We start from the raw sequence: 23,279 nt of genomic DNA, 5'->3' as shown, positions 1-23,279 counted from the left end.
CTCAGTGCTGACCCCTGCTCAGGTCGGGGCCCCTTCCAGTCTCACATGGGGCCACAGAGCGCCCAGAGACAGCGAGGCGGCGCCTCCACAAACATGGGTGCGGCCGGCGGACACAAGACACGCCACACACTGCCCGCCTTCACACTGATTGGCTGAGCCATGCAGGAGGCGTGCATTCATTGGTGGCAGCCAGACCCTAGAGCCATCCTAATTGGCTGAAGCATTGTCCTCTGTGCGTTTTAATTGGCTGGCCCCGGACAGCCGTGTCTGGAGCCAGAGCTTTCTCCCATACAGACCGGAAATGAGATGGCGGGCGCCCTCTGCAGGCGCGGAGCTCTCACCGTGTAGTAGGAGAGGAGGCCGGCGTTGTAGTCCAGCACGAACCAGCGATACTGCCAGCCCTTCATCACGTTCGTCCATTTACTCAGCGGACCCTCCATGATAGAAGCCATCTTGGGATCGGGGAATAACAACAGACGGCTGGACGTGCGTCCTGCGTCATTGGGAGAATGGGCGGACCGCTTAGGGGAAGGGGATGGGGCGTGGCTAGTCGCGTCACGTGCGGTCCAGCCCGTTGTTATGGAAAGCCTAGATACCGATGCTGAAAAAAAATGGCGGCAAATCCAAATCATTCTACACAAGTTTCATAATAAAATAGTCCATAATAAAACTGAGAGTGCAAACCAATAGTGTGAACTGATCTTTATAACCATCCTGGAAAAAAATATTTCTCTATATCAGTGTATAAAGACAATGGCGCAGAGTTATCATTAGTGAGGCAGGAAGGCGCTATGTGAAGTTTGCCTCACTAATGTGCAGCATGCGCCAAATTATTAAATACTGGAGCACGGAGTTCATGAACCTGGTGCACTCTGTGGGCACCCAAAGCTTATGAACTGAGTGCGCATGCGCCACAATGCCAGGAATTCTGACATAAATGTGGCGGCCGGTGAGATTTGGCACCGGAACGCCCTCTAGGCGCACAGGTTTGTGTGGTGGCGACACAAAACCGGCGCAAACACTCCATAAATACATGGGCAAGGCGTTTGTATTGTTTACATGAAAAACACATGGGCCACATTTTCTAAGGGTGATGCCACACCTGAGTGAAGTTGGCCCCCCCACCTTGTTCAAATCAAACAAAATTGGTGTCAAACGTTTGTGCTATGTTTGTGCTGGTTTGTGCAGCAGAAATTTTCGTTTGTGCCGCTATCGTTTTTAAGATTTTAATGAAAGTTTCCAGAGGTCATCAGAGGTCAACCAGCCCCCCCACGTTGCCCAAATCAAACAAAACTGGGACCGAACAATTCTGCTACGTTTGTGCTGGTTTGTGCTGCTCAAATTTTTGTTTGTGCTGCTTTTGTTTTGAATATATGAACAAAAAATCAAAGTTCAAAAGTTCAGCCAGCCCCCCACATTAACCGAATCAATCAAAACTGGTGTCAAACGTTAGTGCTACGTTTGTGCTGGTTGTGCAGCAAAAATTTTCGTTTGTGCCGCTATCATTTTTAATATATTCATACTTTTTTACAGAGGTCATCAGAGTTCATTTATTCCAAAGTACAATGTGTTTGCTAGCTCCCCCTGGTGATCAAACCAGGGAAGTGTCACTAAGTTTGTTTTTTACCAGTTCATCCTAAACACCTCAAACACCTGAACATACCTTAAAAATTATAGCAGCACAAACAAAAATTTTTGCAGCACAAACCAGCACAAATGTAGCACTAACTTTTGACACCAGTTTCGTTTGATTCCGTTAATGTGGGGGGGCTGCTTGAACTTTTGAACTTTCACTTTTTGTTCATATATTCAAAACAAAGGCAGCACAAACAAAAATTTGCGCAGCACAAACGTAGCAGAATTGTTCGGCACCAGTTTTGTTTGATTTGGGCAATGTGGGGGGGCTGGTTGACCTCTGATGACCTCTGGAAACTTTCATTAAAATCTCGAAAACGATAGCGGCACAAACAAAAATTTCTGCTGCACAAACGTAGCACAAACGTTTGACACCAATTTTGTTTGATTTGAACAAGGTGGGGGGGCCAACTTCACTCAGGTTGATGCCACACATGGTGTTTTTGGTCCGTTTTTAGTCCGTTTTTCCCAATTATCTTAATAGATAAACAGTTTGTAGGCAGCCAAACACATAGTAAACGGCCAAAAACTGACCAAAAACGCCATGTGTGGCATCACCCTAAGGGCTTTGCGCCAGTTTTCTGCACAATCTTTTCAGTGCAAACTGCTCCACTAGACATCATGTGACACAAATTAGGGGTAGTTCTGGAGCACAATCCTAGCCTGGCCAGATTTATTATGCATAAGGCTACATTCAGAAGACCATGTGCCCGCCCTACCATAGCACAGCGTGCACACGTTGGCGCCTAGGAGAGGTTTCTCCACAGAGAAACATGACGCACAGCGCTGTATTACGGGGAGGGATAAAACATGTATTATTTCTTCCATGGCTACGGGACTGGGGGATGTATATATGACGTATGTATGTCGGCAGTAAAAACGTCCCCCATACGGCTGTGTGAATGTAGCCTAAGTCTGTTACATGCCCTATGTTAAAGGTGCACCACAAAAAAAGTGGGTGAACTCTGATGGGCCAGTGCAGGGAAGCGCCAGATTCATGATTTCTGACGCACATTCTTCATGAATCTGGCGCATGCTGCACTATACACAGGCAAACCTACTTTTAGTGCAGTTTGCTCCACTGTTGGTGAATGTGCCCCATGGTGCTCATTCCTGACAGCTTGTATTTCTGGCCAAGCCCCTGCCCCTTTGAGATTGTATTATGTTTCAGAATGCAATTAAAACTCCACTTGTGAACTCGGCCTCAGGGCGCGTTCACACGTTGCGTTTTGACCTGCGTTTTCATTGCGTTTGAAACGCATATACAACAGCTGAGGAGAGGTGATTTGCCTAATTACAGCACTGTAAACGTTTCCGTTTACAAAACGCATCGTAAACGCGATGTTAACGCATGCGTTAACAAAGCATTAACGCATGCGTTTTGTTAACGCATGCGTTAACATTGCGTTTACAAACGTAAACGGTAATGTAATTAGTCAAATTACCTCACATCAGCTGTTGTATATGCGTTTCAAACGCAATGAAAACGCAACCAAAACGCAACGTGTGAACGCGCCCTCAGACTCCCGGCATATGAACGTTGTGGGGGAGATTTACGTGCTCATACGCCAGAGTATGATGGAATTCCTGTCACATTGGCGCAGCCAGATGTAACCCGCAGCCGGCCTGTGCAACGTTTATTTGTACACCAGATCCTACCTGCCTTAGATATATATATATACGCACACACTAATGAAACTTCGCAAACTGCAGCGAGTGTGCAGGCGCAGAGCAGGAACTCCTCTGCCAGATGGCGTGAAGAGGAAAATAATCTCAATTACTAGCGGTTTGCTAGCAAATGCCATTATTGCAGGGCTTCTACGCCACCTTAATGGCAAAGACGCACTAATAAATAACCCCCTGTGTGTTTTTTCCTGTGTTTGCAGCTCAGGCCTTCCCATAGAAGTTTATAGAAATGTGAAAAATATGGATGACACACGGGTGTTCATGTGTTGTGTTTTTGGTTCTTAGTCAGAACGTATTCTGGTAAGAGCACCTTGCGGGCGATTTATTAAAAGTGGCGCTCTTCCCATCAGTCCATTTGCCAACTAGCTGTCAGCAACAATGTGTTGATACAAATTTTTGGCATTCTGCTTATAATATTTCTGGAGCTCATTCCATTTTTCCCAGAGCACCAGACTTTCCGTGTAGCAAAAGGGTAAGGGTATAGACACACGTGGCGTTTTTAGCCCGTCTTTGGGCCGTTTTTAGCTAGTGAGTTTTCAGATCGTTAAAAAACGCATCCGTTTTTTAAAAACGCATGCATTTTTTTGAAAACGCATGCCTTTTTGTCCATTTTTAATTGCGCAAATTCGGAAAACCGGACAAAAACGCCACATGTGTCTTCACCCTAAGCGAGTAGTTCACCTAGACCATTTTTCTTTTAGTCTATCCTCCACCACTTTGGAGCGCCTGAAATTGCTATAGTATCTTTGTCGCTGTTTCCGATAATGGAAAACCACACCCCCTTTTGGATTTGAAGAAGGCGGAAAATCAAAGTTTTTCTAGAACTAGCCACTAATAAATGGGAAGGAGAGGAGAATAGGCATAAGGAGTGTGTAATTCCTTGGGCCACATTCAATGATACTGTGGGCCGTTGTCTATGTCCCAACCATAATCGGAACAATAGAAAGAGACAGTCGGGCGGTCAGCTCATAAAGCTAAATGGGGATGTGTGCTAGCCGCTGAAAAAAATGGCTAGCACGTGCCCCCACTTTACTTCATAAGGTCTATCACTGACTTCTATTCACAATTCATGCGCAGTACGTAATCACAGTTTAAGGTCAATTGTCCACAAGAGAGATTGTTGCGACAAACTGACGAAATGAACATGAAGGATTTACAAGACCAAACCCAGAACTATTGAACTAAATGGATATGTTCACACATGGGCAACGGGCCTAAGAGAGCTTACCATGTGCTAATTACTAATTCTCTCAGCCCACTTCATGGCACTTTAGAAGAAAGCTGCTCAGCAGATGAAGGATTTCTACTCACAGTACAAACCTGGCATCTATGAAAACGCCAAATGGAAGTTCAGGGACCATAACGTGTGTTGGCCAGCGCATCTACAGGGAACCTGACAGTTAAATTAACCCACCCTAACTAAACATATCTTTGAAAACTGCTATTATACAGCAGCACAACTATCCCTATAATGTTCCTCCCCATGCCGGTAAACTTGCTCATACCATTCCTAAAGTTAACTCACCATTTATGCATATTCATGTTATTCCAGCTTCCTGATTGGTAAAGGACCTGCTTTCTCTTCAGCAAAGTCCGCACATTCCCCCCTTCCTCAAGAATGAGAAAGACAATGGATTTTGGCCTTTTTGTAACTCCCTTAAGAGAATTCCTGAAGGAGGAGTAAATGAGGGAGCTAAGAATACTTGGCTGAAGTGAAAGAAAGTCCTCATCAGTCAGAAAGCTATAGTCGCAGCTGAACTGGAAGAACATGAATATGCTGGTACTTAGCTCAAAGGAAAGATGATGATCATACTCACTTGGGGTCATTTGCATAGACAGTGGGGCACATTTACTTAACCGGTCCCTGCGCGACCCCAGATCCAGACTGTTCGACGAGGATGATATGTTTAGTTAGTCTAATAAGGTAATGATTACATCTAATGTATTTCTAAATGTTTGCACATACTTTATAATATCACAATATGAGAGATATCAATGTGATACAATAATGCGATATTTCGGATGCCTCCTGCGTCTTGCATCTTCAGGCATGTGGTCTGCTGTGATTGGCTGGCAGGTGAAGCACCCGGCCAATAGTAGCGAGCCATCTGTTTGAGAATTAGTTTGAGGAGTAGAATCTATTTGCAGGCAGAGTCACCTGGGTCCTGCACATCACCTGCTGCCTCCTCCAAAGCCTCTGATACCTGTCTGCAGGTAAGCCAAGTCCTTATCACTATGTATTATCATTGTATCTGTATATTATGTATATATCCTATACACTATGGAAAAGTACATTGTTTACTCAGTTCAACCTCAGCTTGATACTTATAGATACATGTAGATTCAGTGTTGTGAATTGTATCTTTTTTATTGGTGATCTAAATAATCATCATAGATTTTGCATTTGTCCCAGAAGATGTGGTACCACATGACCCAACAATGCACCATGGTACCAGAACAAGATCTGCACCGAGAATATATCCTAAAACATGAATATATACAGGCAGTCCCCGGGTTACATACAAGATAGGGTCCATAGGTTTGTTCTTAAGTTGAATTTGTATGTAAGTCGAAACTGTATATTTTATAATTGTAGTTCTAGACAATTTTTTTTTACCCAAGTGACAACTGAAGTTTCAAATTTTTTTGCTGTAATGGGACCAAGGATTATCCATAAAGCTTCATTACAGACACCTTACAGCTGATAACTGCAGTCTAGTAAAGCATCCAGAGAGTTTCACCAGATGTCACAGTGGGCAGAGGGGTCCGTCTGTAACCAGGGGTCGTCTGTAAGTTGGGTGTCCTTAAGTAGGGGACCGCCTGTATACATAAGAGGTATGGAGCTGTACCACATGTATGGGATGTATGATGTCTAATACAGGGCTGGATTTACTCATACAGAAACCTATGCAATCACTTAGAGCCCCAGAGATAATGGGGTCCCAGACAGTCAATTCTCCTGCATCAGAAGTAGGACTAAAATCAACATCCTCTCTACTGTCTTTTATAGGATTCAAATACAATTTAGGGTTATGGTAGATTCACTATCCAGGTGGGGCTCAGTCACATATAGACCAGATTTCCAGTTCTACCATATATTACACACACTCTCCAACTTGCATTCACATGTGTTCTGCATAATTTTCCTCCAGATCAAAAAGAAGTTTCCCCCCAGATCACATCTGAAGACTTCACAGATTTGGTGGAATTTTACCCTATAGAACAACCAATGTCACAACAGGAGAGACACATGCAGCTTCTGGTATCTGGTGTCCCCCCCTTTAGCTTAGCTCCATATCGCAAAACCTAAGGGAAGACTATTTTCAATTGAGTTTTGGGTGGTCATCTCAAGGGTCCTCTACATCACACCCCCCAGGAGTCCAGTTTTGTAGTTCCTATTCTCTGATACATGTTAGAATCATAGTATTGTGGCTCCCTAAGGGCCAGAGAATGTATGTATAATATGTGCGACAGCTGACACCTTCTAGTAATTATTACAAGGCTCCCGGGAGAGATAATTAATTTGTGTGTGACTGCAATATCACACTATGTGAATCCATATGTGCAGGGCAGCCATCAAGGGGGGGGGGGGTTAGTGTGACTGTGTTCATGGGGCCCCAAGGAGAAGAAAGGGCCATGAGTCACTGAAAACCTGTCTCCCTTTCCAATTTGCCAGTCAGGGGCCCCGAACCTCTTAGTGGTGGTCCTGCATATGTGGCCAAAGTTCCATATAAATGTCACGTAAGTTGTTTCTGCAACTTTAGAAAAAATTTCTTGTATTTCCACATTTACTGTTGCAACATAGCTCCTTCGATTTGTAGAACATGGAACCTCGGGATAGGGGATGTCCAGGGCAGTGGCGTAACTTGACGCTGATGGGCCCCAGTGCAAAGTCTGTGCCAGCGGCCCCCACCTGACTATAATGTATGGTTCATGGTATTTCTCATATGGGAAAGTAAGACCTTATGGGCTCCCAAAGCCTCTTGGGCCCATTTGCGACTGCATCCTCTGCACCCCCTGGTCCAGAGCGTAACTAGGAGAGGCAGGGTCCCATAGCAGATTTCTGAATGGGACCCCACTTCCCCCTTAAACATATACATATTTGTATACTCACACATGTAAGTTACACACACATTTATAAACTCATATACACACATTTATAAACTCATATATACACACATTTATAAGCATATATACACACACATAGAGCATATAAAGACCATATACACAAAAACAGTATAGACATACATACAGTATATACACACCATATATACATGCATACAGCATATATATATACACATAAATACAGTACCATATACACTTATGCAGCATATAAACAGATATACAGCATATACACAGAACCGCAGTGTTAGAAGGATAGCGTTACCAGAAACCTCCGGTAACGCTATCTAACACAGTGTAATCGTCGGACCGTACGCAAAAGCAATCCGATGAATTCATGAGGGGGAGGTCCGAGGCGGTGTCTCTTCCCAGGACCGCCCTGCTCGCTCCATTGGCCGTCAGTGACTGCCGTGCGTCATGCGGCAGTCACCACCCCTAACCATGCCCCAACCCCGGGGCTTTTCGAACGGTCCGATGATTACAATGTACCCCGCCGCAGTGTTAGATAGCGTTACCGGAGGTGTCCGGTAACGCTATCACTCTAACACTGCAGCGTTTGATCAAGCACTAGGAGCTGCTTACTTTAGTAACATCTCCTAGTGCCGAAATTTTAGGTGACAGGTCCTCTTTACGCTTCCCTATAGTGTTAAAGGGAACATGTTACCAGGTTTTACCCCATAAAACTACTAACCCTCTCAGGCAGGGAATAACATGTCCTTTCTAGAATTCCCTCTTTTTATTGATAAAAAGTTAGGCAACGATGACTCTTCTCACCACATTTTTACATGAGAGGAGTCAAGATTGCAGGGGGTTGCAGGGGTCATTTTAGAAGCCCTTACCTTCTGTTCTATAGCACCTAAAGATCAGATCTAGAGATACAGGTATCTAATGAATGCAAGCTGCAGATAAAAATCAATTTCCCACCTATTTTTGTAGGTCCAGTTCAGTAGCTCACACAACCATAAGCCTGAAAGATGAGATTCTTATCTTTGATATGACACAAGAAGTATGTTTCTAGATGCTATATACCCAAAAATATGGGCTTCTGTCAGACTGTCCCTGCAACCACTAAACTTGATTCATCTCATGTGAAAATGAGGTGAGAAGAGTCATATTTGCCTGACTAGGGATATTGGGTAAATGGGTGAGATTTCGCATAAGAAAGGAAATTTTAGAAAGGACTTTTCTTTATGTACCTAAAAGGAATAGTAAATTAGTGGGGCAAAATCTGGTTCCCTCTGGGACTAGCTCATCCTGTAAGTCTCCCATGAGGTCAAAAGTCTCCCTTTTCTGATATTGTTAAAAAAGTGGCTCAGGATTAGAAAAACATGGCGGCTGTCTCCCAGAAACAGCACCACACTTGTCTAAAGGTTATGCCTGGTACTGCAGGTCAATGCTATTGAAGTGAATGAGACAGAGCTGGACAGGGATGACCCTGAGTATAGGAGAGAGCAGTCATGTATTTATAATCCTTGACAACCCCTTTCATCCAGAGAACCCTGGATGTATTAAACATTCAAAGAAGGTTTATAGCTATGTATTTCATAGAAAGTCAGTGCTCCCAGAGACAGAATAAATTATGATGTGCTTAGTTATGTATTAGCTTCCACAATACCATTAATTTGAAATACTACTCAGTGACCAGTGGGATAAACCAGATTTTAAAGTCCCAGAAATATTTATGCTGCAGTTACAAAAATGGCCACATGGTGGTGCTGTTGTGTTAAGTCTGACATGAAGGTCTCACACTGATAATGGAGCAAGTGTAATATTAATAATAATTTCAATAATGAACTTATGTGTCAGTTTTCTTTGTCTCTCATCATAATTATTTATAGCGACCGGGCCCTTCCTCATCTCTACAGGAATGAAGTGGTGTCTTCTCATATCAGTTTGTGTCCTGGCAGCATCTGCAGAGCCCATTATATATTTCCGGGAACAATTCGAAGATGGGGGTGAGATGTCCAGCTTATGTTTCTATTTCCAGTTTATGTTTTGTACTTGTTTTATGACATTGCAAGGTCCAACTGCAACACAAGATTAAAAAAAAGATTCTGCAGTGGACCCAGGCTGTGGCACAATATTGAGCCCTGAAAGTGCAGAAGTACAATTTTCCTTGTAGGGCATTTTTCATAGGGCATCTCATAGAGGTAGGGAGTATGTTATAGAGCAGAGGAAATAGGCAGGTTTTATATAGTGTCCTATCTGCAGGCAGCATGTTATAGAGCAGAGGAAATAGGCAGGTTTTATATAGTGTCCTATCTGCAGGCAGCATGTTATAGAGCAGGAGGAGCTGAGCAGATTGTACAGTGTCCTATCTGCAGGCAGCATGTTATAGAGCAGGAGGAGCTGAGCAGATTGTACATAGTGTCCGATCTGCAGACAGTATGTTATAGAGCAGGAGGAGCTGAGCAGATTGTACACATTGTCCTATATACATACAGCATGTTATAGAGCAGGAGGAGCTGAGCAGATTGTACAGTGTCCTATCTGCAGGCAGCATGTTATAGAGCAGGAGGAGCTGAGCAGATTGTACATAGTGTCCGATCTGCAGACAGTATGTTATAGAGCAGGAGGAGCTGAGCAGATTGTACACATTGTCCTATATACATACAGAATGTTATAGAGCAGGAGGAGCTGAGCAGATTGTACAGTGTCCTATCTGCAGGCAGCATGTTATAGAGCAGGAGGAGCTGAGCAAATTGTACATGGTGTCCTATCTGCAGGCAGCATGTTATAGAGCAGAAGGGGCTGAGCACATTGTACATGGTGTCCTATCTGCAGGCAGCATGTTATAGAGCAGGAGGAGCTGAGCAGATTGTGCATAGTGTCCTATCTGCAGGCAACATGTTATAGAGCAAGGGGGAGCTGAACAGATTGTACATGGTGTCCTATCTACAGGCAGCATGTTATAGAGCAGGAGGAGCTGAGCACATTGTACATGGTGTCCTATCTGCAGGCAGCATGTTAAAGAGCAGGAGGAGCTGAGCAGATTGTGCATAGTGTCCTATCTGCAGGCAACATGTTATAGAGCAAGGGGGAGCTGAACAGATTGTACATGGTGTCTTATCTGCAGGCAGCATGTTATAGAGCAGGAGGAGCTGAGCAGATTGTACAAAGTGCCCTATCTGCTGGCAGTATTTCATAGAGCACTTCTTAGTGAGCTGGCTCATTAGGCTCAGTTCACTAACAAGAACCGGCTCTTCTGGCTAAATATATAATAGGGAGCGGAAGGCCAGTTATTCACTCCACGCCACTCCACTTTTAACCTGATTGTATTGGGTTAAAGGGGGTGTGGTGAGCCGGTTAGGGGTGGGGTTAAGTGAGCTGGCTCACGTTGTTCACAAACAAGAGCAGGCTCTTAGAGCCGGCTTATATCTGCAAGTGGAATGTTATAAACCAGAGGAAATTAGCAGATTGTACATAGTGTCCTATCTGCAGGCAGCATGTTATAGAGCGGGAGGAGCTGAGCAAACTGTACATAGTGTCCTATCTGCAGGCAGCATGTTATAGAGCAGGAGGGGCTGAGCAGATTGTATATGGTGTCCCATCTGCAGGCAGCATGTTATAGAGCGGGAGGAGCTGAGCAGATTGTACATAGTGTCCTATCTGCAGGCAGCATGTTATAGAGCAGGAGGAGCTGAGCAGATTGTACATAGTGTCCTATCTGCAGGCAGCATGTTATAGAGCAGGAGGAGCTGAGCAGATTGTACATAGTGTCCTATCTGCAGGCAGCATGTTATAGAGCAGGAGGAGCTGCTCAAATTGAAATGTACGTAGCTAACAGGAAAATATTATTATTATTTATTCATAGCTTGGGAGTCTAGTCGTCAGTCCTGCTCAGGTGAAGGTGTATATAACTGTAACTTATGGAATCTCCCTCTGAACTCTGAAGTCCAGAATAACAAGACACACATAAGTTGCTGAATCTTTTGTCACTGTACCTGCAGGTCCTGGTTATCTTTCTATGATTCTGTGTATTGAAAAAAACCTATAACATGTTGATGTGTGTGTTATCCTTAGATGAATGGCAGAAAAGATGGGTTGAATCCAAGAATAAATCCGACTTTGGAAAATGGCAGCTGACAGCAGGAAAATTCTTTGGTGATCCCGAAAAAGATAAAGGTATCACAGTTTGTAAATTTGGAATGACAGAAAATGATACTTGTGATAACTCCCTTTTCTATGTTCTTTAAATGACTAAGGCTGGCGGCACACGTGGCGTTTTTGAACCCGTTTTTCGGCCGTTTAAAAGTAGTCCGTTAAAAAATGCATCCGTTTTTGACCAGTTTTAATTAAGATAATTGGTAAAACCTGTCAAAAACGGATGCGTTTTCAAATAACGCATGCCTTTTTTTAACGGACTGCTTAAAAACGGCTCAAAAACGGGTTCAAAACGCCATCTGTGCCGCCGGCCTAAAGCTTCATCTTCTTCTTGGATATGACTTTAGCTCACGTTACATCTTCCTTGTACGTCTTTAGGTATCCAGACTACCCAAGACTGGAAGTATTACGCTCTGTCCGCGCGGTTTGAACCAATCAGCAATGAGAATCAGACACTCGTTATACAATTTACCGTTAAACATGAGCAAGCAATAGACTGCGGAGGAGGCTACGTGAAGGTGTATCCTGCAGACATTGACCAGGAGCAGATCAATGGAGATTCTGTGTATTGCATCATGTTCGGTAAGTGACCTGCAGAAGACATGATGGGGCTCATTTACTAAGGGCTCCGCGGGCGCACTTTCGTTGATTTTCCCGAATTTTCAGTTTTGCGCCGAATTTTGCCGGGATTTTGACGCACGCGATCGGATTTTAGTGCAATCGTGCCAGCTTTCACTCGAGGGGGGCTTGGCCGTCGTACAACCTGACGGATTCGGAAAAACCGCAGAATTTAAAAACGGAATTGTGTCGCTAGATCAAGCACTTACAAGCAGCAGGAAGAAGCAGGTGAACTTCGGCAGACCTTGGCGCAGCATCGACACCTGCTGGATATCGGGCGCATGGACCTTAGTGAATCCCGGCAGAACCCGGAGAATGCGCCAGGACCGGGTAAGTAAATGTGCCCCTATGTCTTCCAATGGAAACGCACTTGTCATCACAGATTTAAAGGGGATTTCCCATTTTGGCAAATTATTGTTATTGTTTGTAAAGTGATAAGTTATACAATTTTCTACTATACTTTCTGTATAAATTTTCCACAGTTTTCTAGATCTCTGCTTGCTGTCACTCTGTAGAAAAGTTTCTATGTTACTTCCAGTGGACAGAAATCTGACCATGGTCACACAGGTGTACAGCTCGTTAGTATACAGAGAGTAATCTGAGCCGTGTGTTATATAACGAGCCGTGCACCTGTGTGACCATGGTCAGATTTCTGTCCACTGGAAGTAAACATAGAAGCTTTCTATAGAATGACAGCAAGCAGAGATCTAGAAAACCGTGAGGAATTGATACAAAAAGTATATTGCAAAATTGTATTGTTTTTTAAACTGCTCAGTTTACTGTCAAATCTATGTTCAGTGAGAAGCAGAAAACATGACATGGAAGTGATAAACTAAAAATTGTGGTAATCTTCTTATATTTGTTATCTATGGCCTTCCTTTTAAAATCAACTAGTAATATTATGCTAATGAGTCTGAAGTGCTATGGGGGGGAGGCGGGGGGGGGCGTAACCAGAGTTCCTCCAGGCTGCAGCTTTACAGGTTGAACAGAACATGTCTCTTCCACCCCCCTGCTCTCTCTCCAACCTCTGCCTGTGTAATCTAGCAGCAGTGCATGGGGAGGGAGACCTGCTCTGTTCATTGTAACAGCCTGTGAAGCTGCAGTATAGTGGAGCTCTGAAAACACCCACCCCTCATTAGCATGATTTTAAAAGGAAGGAGGCCATGGATAACAGACATAAGACGATCAGAACAGTCCCGTTGCCTGGGTCTGGTTTATCATGAAGGTTTCTGATGGTAGATTTCCTTTAAACACTTCTCTGAGGCAGCATGTGCCTGTGTATATGTCTCTCCTGCTTCGATTGCCTCCTCTTTCCCCTCCTCCAGTCTATATAGTGCGGTCTGTCATCACTCAGACAGATCTGAGCAGTGGACTAAGCAGTTCTGCAGGCTGGAGAGGACTGTTTACCATGAAATTTTTATCTGTGTGCAAATAATTTACTGCAGCCTGTTATTTTTTATCAATCCTGCTGGATGAAACAATAATAACCATCTACTTCTGTTTTTTTAGGTCCTGATATATGCGGCACAATCCATGAAAAAGTCCATGTTATATTTAGTTATAAGGAGAAATATCATTTAATAACCAAGAATATTACAGCCAAGGTAATGGGGGGGGATGTATCAATGTGTCCCAGGTTGCGTCAGTTTAGCGGAGGAAAACCCTAGTCATTTTCTGCGCCAGGTTTATCACTGTGTTAATAAATCTGGTGCAGGATAAGACTACCAGTTTCCAGTTTAGACCTACTTTAAAGCGGTCTAAACTCTACGCCACAATTTTTGGCGCACAGAGCATACAAGTAGGCCACACCCCTTTAGATCAAACCACACCCCTTTCTCCGAAGACCACGCCCCCTCAGTCGGAAGTCGGAAAATGGCTAAAAACAGGTCTAAAAGCCTTGATAAATGTGGTGCAAGGCAGTGTTTTAGGCACAAAACCACCAGAAAAACCCATTAAAGTGCATTGAACACCAAATCTAGATTGTTTCGGCACATCCTCAAGTCAGAAAATGAAGCAGTTATAGATTTGGCTGCTTCATGTGATAGACACCTAATATGTATGGTCTTGTATGTATGGTCTTATTCTGTACAGGGTCAGTTATTTCAGAATCTTATAAAATCTTCACCTTAAAGGGGCCCTCCACTTTGAGCAAATAAATGATATTGATTGCGAAATGAAAAGTTATAGAACTTTCCATTATACTTTCTGTTCCTAACGGATTCCTAGATCTCTGCTTGCTGTCATTCTTTAGAAAGCTTCTATGTTTACTTCCAGTGGATTGAAATCTGTCCATGGTCATGAAGTTTTCTACAGGACAGCAAGCAGAGATCTAGAAAACAGTGACAAATTGATACAGAGGGGCAGATTTACTTACCCGGCCCATTCGCGATCCAGCGGCGCGTTATCTGCGGTGGATTCGGGTCTTCCGGCGATTCACTAAGGTAGTTCCTCCGCCGTCCGAAGAGCATCGGAGTACACCGAGCCAGGCTGAGTGAAGGTAAGTGCGTGCCGAGCGACAATTTTTTTTTAAAAATGCGGCGTTTTTTCCGAATCCGCCACGCCCCCCGATTTCCATCACGTGCATGCCGGCGCCGATCCGCCACAATCCGATCGCGTGCGCCAAATTCCCGGGGCAATTCAGGGAAAATCGCCGCAAATCGGAAATATTCGGGTAACATGTCGGGAAAACGCGAAGTAAATGACCCCCAGAAAGTATATTGGAAAGTTTTATAACTTTGAATTTCACAAACAATATCAATTATTTGCTAAAAGTGGACAACCCCTTTAATTTGTCCTGATGTCTCCTTATGCAGCACGATGAGCTCACACACTTGTACACCCTGATCATCCGACCCAACAACACGTACGCCGTGAAGATTGATAATGAGGTGGTGGCCAACGGGACCCTGGAGGAGGACTGGGACTTCTTACTACCTCGAGAGATCAAAGATGAAAATGCCACAAAGCCACTAGACTGGGACGACAGAGTTCAGATTGAAGACCCCAATGAACAGAGGCCAGAAGTAAGGAAAGAAAAGTCTATTCTAAGGGTGATGGCACAAGTGGCGTTTTGAACCGTTTTTTGGGCCGTTTTTTTAGCAGTCCGTCAAAAACCGCATGCTTTTTTTTGAAACACTTCCGTTTTTGACAGATTTGACCAATAATCTTAATTCAAACTGGTCAAAAACGCATGCGTTTTTTTGACGGACTGCTTAAAAACGGGCCAAAAACGTGTTCAAAACTCCACGTGTGCCATCACCCTCAAGAATTTACTGCCTTATTACATCATATGCTAAGAATATGCCCAAAATTGTGGATGACGGATTCATTCCTTGGGATCACTTTATTGCTTTTACATTTGCATTCTTTTGGGTGTTTTTTTCATTCTTTTATATAATTATGCAAATGTTCCCCTTCGCATTTTTTTGTAGGACTGGGAAGAAACAGAATTTATTCCAGACCCAGAGTCCAAGCAGCCTCGCGACTGGGACTCCAGTATGGATGGGGAGTGGGAACCTGCAATGATCCCCAATCCAAAGTACAAGGTATGGATTTAATACATTCAACTTCCTAACAAGATTAAAAGGCAGAAAATATCATGTAATTTGAAGGATTTAGTCTGTCAGTCTAACCAATTCTCTGGGAGTAATATAAATCGGCAAACCAATCTCTAAGGGCCATCCGATTTTTGCATCATTAAGGCTACTTTCACGCTACCGTTCCTTCTTTCCGTTACCCCTCTCCATTGAAAAAGTAAAGAATAAAGGTTTAACGTATCACTTAAAAATGCCATTGACATCACTGTAAATTTTATGACATCCGTTATGTTCAGTTTAGGCAGGGATCCGTTATCTATGCGTTTTTTTGGACGGAAAAAATGACGGAGGCTGCAGTGCTTTTCCTTTGTTTGAAAAAAAATGCATGGATAACTGACCCAGGACAAAACTGACCATAACGGATGACATAAAGGGGCACATTTACTTACCTGTCCGACGGAGTTCACCGAAAGTGCGTTGTCCGTGTATAATGCCCTGTGCCGCGATGTCAGACTTTGCACGTTCTTTTGAGTGCAAACTTCTTGCACAGGTATTTAAGAAGTGTCCGCACCACATACATGTCATACATTCTGCACTGAAGGAGGCGTTCCGGTGCTCAGTAAGACCATGCGCCACATTTATCATTCACAGTCTGATAGAATTGTGTTGCACGCCCGGGGTAGTGCAGGGGGCGCCAGATTCATGAAGAACGTGCACCAGAAATCCTGAATCTGGCGCCCCCTGCACACTACACAGGACACTGCACATAGTAGACACTGCACTGTCATAGTTAATGTGGACCAGAACTGTGCTTGGACACAGACAACAAGTCTTCCCCTTATACCTCATCGCTGGGTAGCCTCCAAATCTGGTTGTGGCTCACAATAAGGCAAGAGAGACAATCGTGTGTTGGTACGATTTCACAGACTGACCACAAAGCCGAGGAGGATATTTTTGAGCATCATAGATTTATATGATGCAAGGAATCCCCTTCTTACAAGCAAAAGAGCAGCAAAGAACTATAATCAAGATCCACAGGGAAGAAGGGACTCTTTACATCATAAACATATCTATGATTCTCTGAGTCCCATCTTCAGTACTGTGTTCAGTCCCTGAAATTCATCCAGGATACAGGGTCCTACCACAATTGTGTGTCTCTGTCCTAACTACTGCAAAAAACTGATGACTGATATGAGACATGAACTGGCACTTAGCGGTCTTGATACGATGGGTCAAATTTACTTACCTGGTCCAGTCGCGATCCCCGATTCGGACGGTCAGACGAGGATGAAGTCTGGCGCGATTTATGAAGATTGTGCGCCCGAGTTCCTGCATCCGTCACTTCCCCGCCGAGGTCCGCCGGAGTTCACCTTCTTCTTCCCGGTTGCGACACAATTCGAAATGTTAAATCTTGTGCGTTGTCCGAATCCATCGGGTTGTCCGACGGCCACGCCCCCCTGATTTCTGTTGCTTGCAGGCGGGCCCCGATGCGCCAAAATCCGATCACGTGCGACACAATCCCAGGCGCAAGGTGGCGCAAAACGCGAATCGTCGGGAAACCCGTCGAGAATGCGCTCCCCCGGACCCTTAGAAAATGAGCCCCAATGTATCGGTGCTGGAATCATGTATCACTCTTCAAATGCAGGCTGACTTTCTATTGGAGATGGGAGAAAAATAATTCAATAGAATGTTTTTCACATGTTTTCACATTTGTATAAGCTTTTACTTGATATAAACCTAGGAATAATGTCACCAGTTTTATCATACAGGGAATTTGGAAACCCAAAATAATAGATAATCCAAACTATCAAGGAGAGTGGGTTCAGCCTTATATCGACAATCCTGACTATGTGCCAGATGACACCTTGTATAGATACGATGAGCTCGGGGTTATTGGACTGGACCTATGGCAGGTGGGTGATCTACACTACATACTGTAAACCTTGTGACTGTATACATTGCAAGTTGGGGTCACAACTCCTGCTGCGGTGCAATGTTTCAACTTTACCTCTATGACCCTAGAATAACAGGTCAAGATTTTGGAGCGTCCCTGTTGCTTTCTGATATCATTAGGGTATCAGCCATAAAAAGAGACAACTGGAACCCACATGTGCAGACAAATTTGATAACTCTACCCTTACATAGTCAGTCATGACTCTACATCGGACGCTGACTCTTTATTGGTGCAGTCAATGTTTTTCGGAAGGGTTTAAGGTTATATTGTATTCTGTGGCTACATTGTATGTTATTATCAGATGGCATGTCATCAGGGGCGTAACTACAGTGGCAGCAGCTATAGCAGCTGCTATGGGGCCTGCAGTGTCTGGGGGCTCCGGGATCCAACCTGACACACTAAAGGATGGAAGATGTGCACTATTATGTACTTATTATGTCACACATTGTACAGCATAGTACGTATATAAAAGGGCACATCTACATTTCACAGCACACAGCATGAATCTGCAGCTCAGATAAGAAGTGTGGGGGAAAGGGAGAAGACAGCAAAACAATAGGACTAGGGATCTGTCATCTCTAATTCCTGCTGTCTACTAAGGGGGTGTAAATGTGTGAGTATCTAATTTGTATATTTTCTGAGGGGATAGGGGGGCCCCATTCAGAAGTCAGCTATGGGGCCCTGCTACTCCTGGTTACGCCCCTACATATCATATGAATGGAAGATGCACACCTGGGCTGTATAAGTGGACCTCACATGCTGATGACATATGGGTCCTATCTGTGATATCAATAACCACAATGGTGATGAAATGAATACACAGGATTGTAGACTTATATAGTAAATGATTGTAGCAGTATTGTAGAATAACACATATAGAAAAAGATGAATGTTGTATTTCTCGCTGTGTCTTTTCAGGTCAAATCTGGGACAATTTTTGATAACTTCCTTATTACCAATGATGAAGAGTTAGCTGAGAAGATTGGAAATGAAACATGGGGGGAAACCAGGGTAAGAATCTTATAAACTACAGCTATAGAATACAGGATATAGAATATATTATATATGTAATTACATATAATATATATATATATACATATATTATATGTATGATGCAGCTAGGATATAGAATTGGGGTTTCCCAGCAGACTGAATGATGGTACTGTACATGTGTCATCAAAACAATAGGATTTAAAAAAAAAAATAATATTCTAATGATGACATAAGTAAGTGAAGTAGGTAAAACCCACTTGATTTCCATCTACCTGAGATATTAAAGGGAGTCTGTAACATTTTATCACAAAATATGAAGTCAAATTCAGAGCCAAGATGTGAGATTCCTTTAAGTAAAAAAACTTCTAGCATTCCTTTTAGTACTTTTTACATTTTTTCTAATTCTGTATTGTTTGGATCTCAGTCCCGGGACTCCTCAATGATCAGTAATAACATGTGCAAAAACCTGTAGCACCACCTCAGCAGAAATAAAGTATTATATAGGCAACACAAATGAGAGCAGGAAAGGAAGATAGAGAGAAATATGCAGCTGAAATTTGTATGGCTGCACAGTTCTCTTTAGGATATGTAAAAATTGAAGCCCTCACAGTGATTATAGTCAGTATATATACTGAAGAAATGTTTACATATGGCAAATGAATTAAATGTGAATGACCAGATGGGAATACCCCTTTAATTCTGGAGGATTATGTGTTCTCTAAACCAGACAACGTTTCTAAAAGCTGAATGTCACATTCTCCTGTTGTCTCCTAATGTTGATTGACGTTGCTCCATGTCCATGCCCACTGTGGGACAATAGGGACACTAGGGACAATATGGATAGATGGTATAATCTGTAAGAATGTTACTGTAGTGCATAGAACATAGACACACAAGCAGAACTTGCCTTTCCATTAGATATTTGTGTTCTGATCTCTATTAGGAACCAGAGTTGAAAATTAAGACAATGCAGGACGAGGAGAGGGATGCAAAAGACGAAAAGAAGCAAAGATGGAAAAAATTAGAGGAAGAATTTGCGAGACTCGATGAATTGGAAAAGCAGGAAAAAGAAAGAAAGTCAAAACTACGGAAAAAGTTACAGAAACAATATGGATTGGATCAATCTCCGCAGCAGACACAGCTCCCCGAGCCTCCACATCCCAAAGACGAGCTGTGAACAGAACATTACCCCGGCCATGAGCACCTGTGCTGGACCCTGTGACCCCCACTACACTTCATACTGAGCAAACAGAAAATATATGGGACAGAAGTAGAGATTTACGTAGGTACCGTATTTTTCGGACTTTAAGGCGCACAAAAAAAATCCTTTGATTTTCTCAGAAATCAAAGGTGCGCCTTATAGTCCAATGTGCCTTCATTACTTACAGACGACAGCTGCCTGGAACTGTGCACAGGTCTGCCACCTGCTGGTCATTCATTTTTATAATCAGGTGCGCCTTATAATCTGGTGCACCTTATATATGAATCTAGACATTTTAGCAGGCATTTATTGATGGTGCGCCTTATAATCCGGTGCGCCTTATAGTCCGAAAAATACTGTATATAGCATTTATGTGCTCACATTTTTCCTCCAAGTGCTGTAGGGCTCATGTATATAATAGTGCAACGGTATCCGGAAATCTGGTGCACAAGTCATAGGACATTCGCTGCGTCAATTTTCAACCATAATTTCTGTGAAGGTGATACTAGAAGAATGGCGCTCACATGTGACACTGACTGAATAGATAAAACAATTGGGTCACCTCTTGCTCTGTGATTTCAGGCTCCCGGTGTGAGGACAGGCTGCGGAGCTGGATCCAGAGGCGTAACCTGGAGCTGATAAGCCATAATGCAAAATCTGTACCGGGCCCTATTTATAATGTAATGTTAATAGTATTAGAGTCTTTATATAGTTATTAGACATATTGAGCCCCCTGAGCCCAAGTGCATCCCCTCAGGAAGTTACAATCCTGGCTGACTCCTGGAAGCCACAAAGTGAAACAAAAGTTTCCAAACTTAAATTTAAAATGAAACAACTTAAAATGATAGAAACATTTTGAGCTCTTATGCAGATCTCATACTAGGACAGTGGTGGTGAACCTATGGCACGGGTGCCAGAGGTGACACTCAGAGCCCTCCCTGTGGGCACCCAGTCCATCACCAGAGAGGACTCCAGGTATCTTCCTGCAGTCCTAGACAGACCAAGATTTGCTGTGCACAGAGCTATTTTACAGAGGACCTGTCACCAGATTTTGACCACCCCTGAGTAACCATGCCTGCTGAAAAAGGGCTACAAGTCCTCCCCATATCACATAAAATTAGCTGCCAGTAGTGCTCCGTACCTTAATTCTGATATGCAAATTAGCTTTTATGACTCATCTCTTCTCTCTCAGGCTGCCATTGAACCACGCCCCATTATTCTGACTGACAGCTCTGTGTCTCTTCAAATCACTGCTCTGCCTGCTTGTACTTAGGGACTGTCTAGTAATATTCAACTACAGACATATAAAGCTCTAAGTACAGATGGGAAATATTGTGTCCATTTTTTTACACAGTGCCTTGTGTTACATTCATGACATGTGACCAGTGACATAATTGCAGGTCCTTTAGCCTTCTAAGAATAGCAAACTGTACACCAGGTCTGTGATTACATGAAATCACAGCAGTCTCCATGGAGGATGGAGAGGAGTAGAAGTCCATGGAGGCTGCTGTGACTTCATGTGATCAGATACATGCATGGGGTACACTTTGCTATTATTAAGAGCCTAAAGGACCTGATATGATGTGAGGCATGGGGAGGATTGGATGTGAGGGAACAGCCAAGCAGGACACAGACCCCTATGGTGCCAGGTAATGTAAGATAAAAGGTGATTTCTGTGGATGTGAGCGAAAAAAGTTTTAGCTAAATGAAGGGGCTCAGTCAGTTAATAGGCCTCTGGTGACAGGTTCCCTTTAAAGTGACAGCGCTACCTGGGACTACTGGAGGAGTGGGAATGTGTGGACAGATCTGGATTACCATTGTAGCTCCTGCTCTGGCCCTGACAATTCTTCCTGTTTATGGAAATTTCTTTTATTTTCTGCTTTATTGGTGTGCTCAGGTTGCTGATAGGAATGAATAGGACCAGTGGAGCTCCAGCCATGAGATGAGTTGAGCCTTTTGCCTCAGGCAGCAGCACCTGCAGCGAAGGTGGGGGTTTAGTCACCTTCTACAAAGCAGGACCTTATACTCAAAAATAGTGTATCTTCACATTTAATATCAACATGTACATGAGACAACCTGATATATTACTACTGGATGGGGCAGTAGAAAGTTTAAGTTTAAGAACTCAAAATGCATAACCAGATTTTATGATTTTAACTAGTTTTAGGTGTCTGTTTTCATAGAAGGCTTGGAAAAATGTCACAGTGTGTTTGGAGGTAGCGACATGGACCTGACGGGCCATACTTTCCATTACCAATGATCCTTAAATGTAAATTGAAGTAATTTCGCCAATGAAAAAAATTGTTTCTACAGCTCCGGTGACCACTATGTATTTAAATGGTAACAAATCCTCTGTGATGTAACTTGTAGTCTTGTACGTAAATTCTTGTATAGGTTCCCTATTTTCTGTAGCACCGTTTGTTCATGAGCCCGGTGCTCCAGTGCTTTGCTTGTGGGGGTACACTGGCCGTTTAAGAAACTCAAAAACCTACATTCAGCTACCGTCAGACAACCGTGCAACTGTGGGCGCTGACCGTATGTTGTCCTCTAACCCAGAGGCGCTCTATGGGAAGCTGTGGCTCTGGGGCCACGGGACTTTAAGGGCCCCACTGAGGAGCTTTATCTGTGTTGGCAGGAAACATAGTTGTATGCAGGTGTCAGGCTTCAGGGGTAGTGGATCATCTGGACCACAGTGGATGATGACGTAAGCCGACATCTGGGAACGGACTCTAAGTGGTACCCGGTTTTCACCAGAGCCCACCGCAAAGTAGGTTGGACTTGCTGCTGCGCGGTACCACCAGGTTGTTCCACAGGTGCAACTTTGTCTGCGGTGGCAGCCAAGGTGAAGTACAGAAACGTGAGACAGAATCATTGTAGGGGAAAGGAAAGAGATCAGGACAGGCGGCACAGAATCAGAGTCAGGAGCAAGGCAAAAGGTCAAGGCAACGGAGGAGTGGAGTCAGGAACGGAACCGAGGTCACAACGGGACTTCTGCAAACAATCGCAAGGCACAGGGAACATGCTTTCTCAATGGCAATGAGGCACAAAGATCCGGCGGGGTATGTAGGAAGGGGCCGGCTATTGATTAGATTAAGAAATGATCAGCGCCAATTAGCGGCACGCTGGCCCTTCAAGAGACAGAAAGCCGTAACGCACGGGCCCAAGGCGAAAAGGACGCAAGCATCGGGCGGACATGACAGCAGGGACTAGCACAGCCCTGCTCTACACTCTATGGCAGTGATGGCAAACCTTTTAGACACCGAGTGCCCAAACTACAACCAAAACCCACGTATTTTTCGCAAAGTGCCAATGCGACAATTTAAGCAGTAACTTATTACTCCCTGCTCTGTCACAGGTTTAAATTGTATAGGCATCTGAGGACACCAATACAGTAGAAAGAAGGAGAAGAAGTTTGGTTATCATTGTAGCT

General features: G+C 43.7%; 2 protein-coding genes across 3 annotated transcripts in view; one reads left to right on the top strand and one right to left on the bottom strand.

Moving 5' to 3' along the window:
- Positions 1–524, bottom strand: part of OSBPL9 (oxysterol binding protein like 9) — a 63,110-nt gene extending 62,586 nt beyond the window's left edge. Inside the window, exon 1 of one of the 2 annotated variants that reach the window (XM_072127765.1) lies at positions 342–524. In XM_072127765.1, the coding sequence (XP_071983866.1) occupies positions 342–452 (111 nt within the window). In that variant the 5' untranslated portion in view covers positions 453–524. The remainder of the gene's footprint in view (positions 1–341) is intronic. The other variant, XM_072127756.1, reaches the window with a different exon arrangement.
- A 4,950-nt stretch (positions 525–5,474) lies between these two features.
- Positions 5,475–21,678, top strand: LOC140103615 (calreticulin-like). Its single transcript, XM_072126756.1, has 10 exons — positions 5,475–5,535; positions 9,282–9,398; positions 11,467–11,568; positions 11,926–12,129; positions 13,675–13,769; positions 14,979–15,188; positions 15,597–15,710; positions 17,471–17,614; positions 18,574–18,666; positions 19,592–21,678. Exons 2-10 carry the CDS (start codon positions 9,311–9,313, stop codon positions 19,823–19,825), a joined length of 1,284 nt encoding a protein of 427 aa, XP_071982857.1. The 5' UTR covers positions 5,475–5,535; positions 9,282–9,310; the 3' UTR covers positions 19,826–21,678.
- The last annotated feature ends 1,601 nt before the right edge of the window (positions 21,679–23,279 follow it).

This window comes from Engystomops pustulosus, chromosome 10, assembly GCF_040894005.1.
Source record: "Engystomops pustulosus chromosome 10, aEngPut4.maternal, whole genome shotgun sequence".
Taxonomy (NCBI): Eukaryota; Metazoa; Chordata; class Amphibia; order Anura; family Leptodactylidae; genus Engystomops; species Engystomops pustulosus.
The sequence above is the reverse complement of the archived record's forward strand: the minus strand, read 5'-3'. Positions and strand labels throughout refer to the sequence as shown.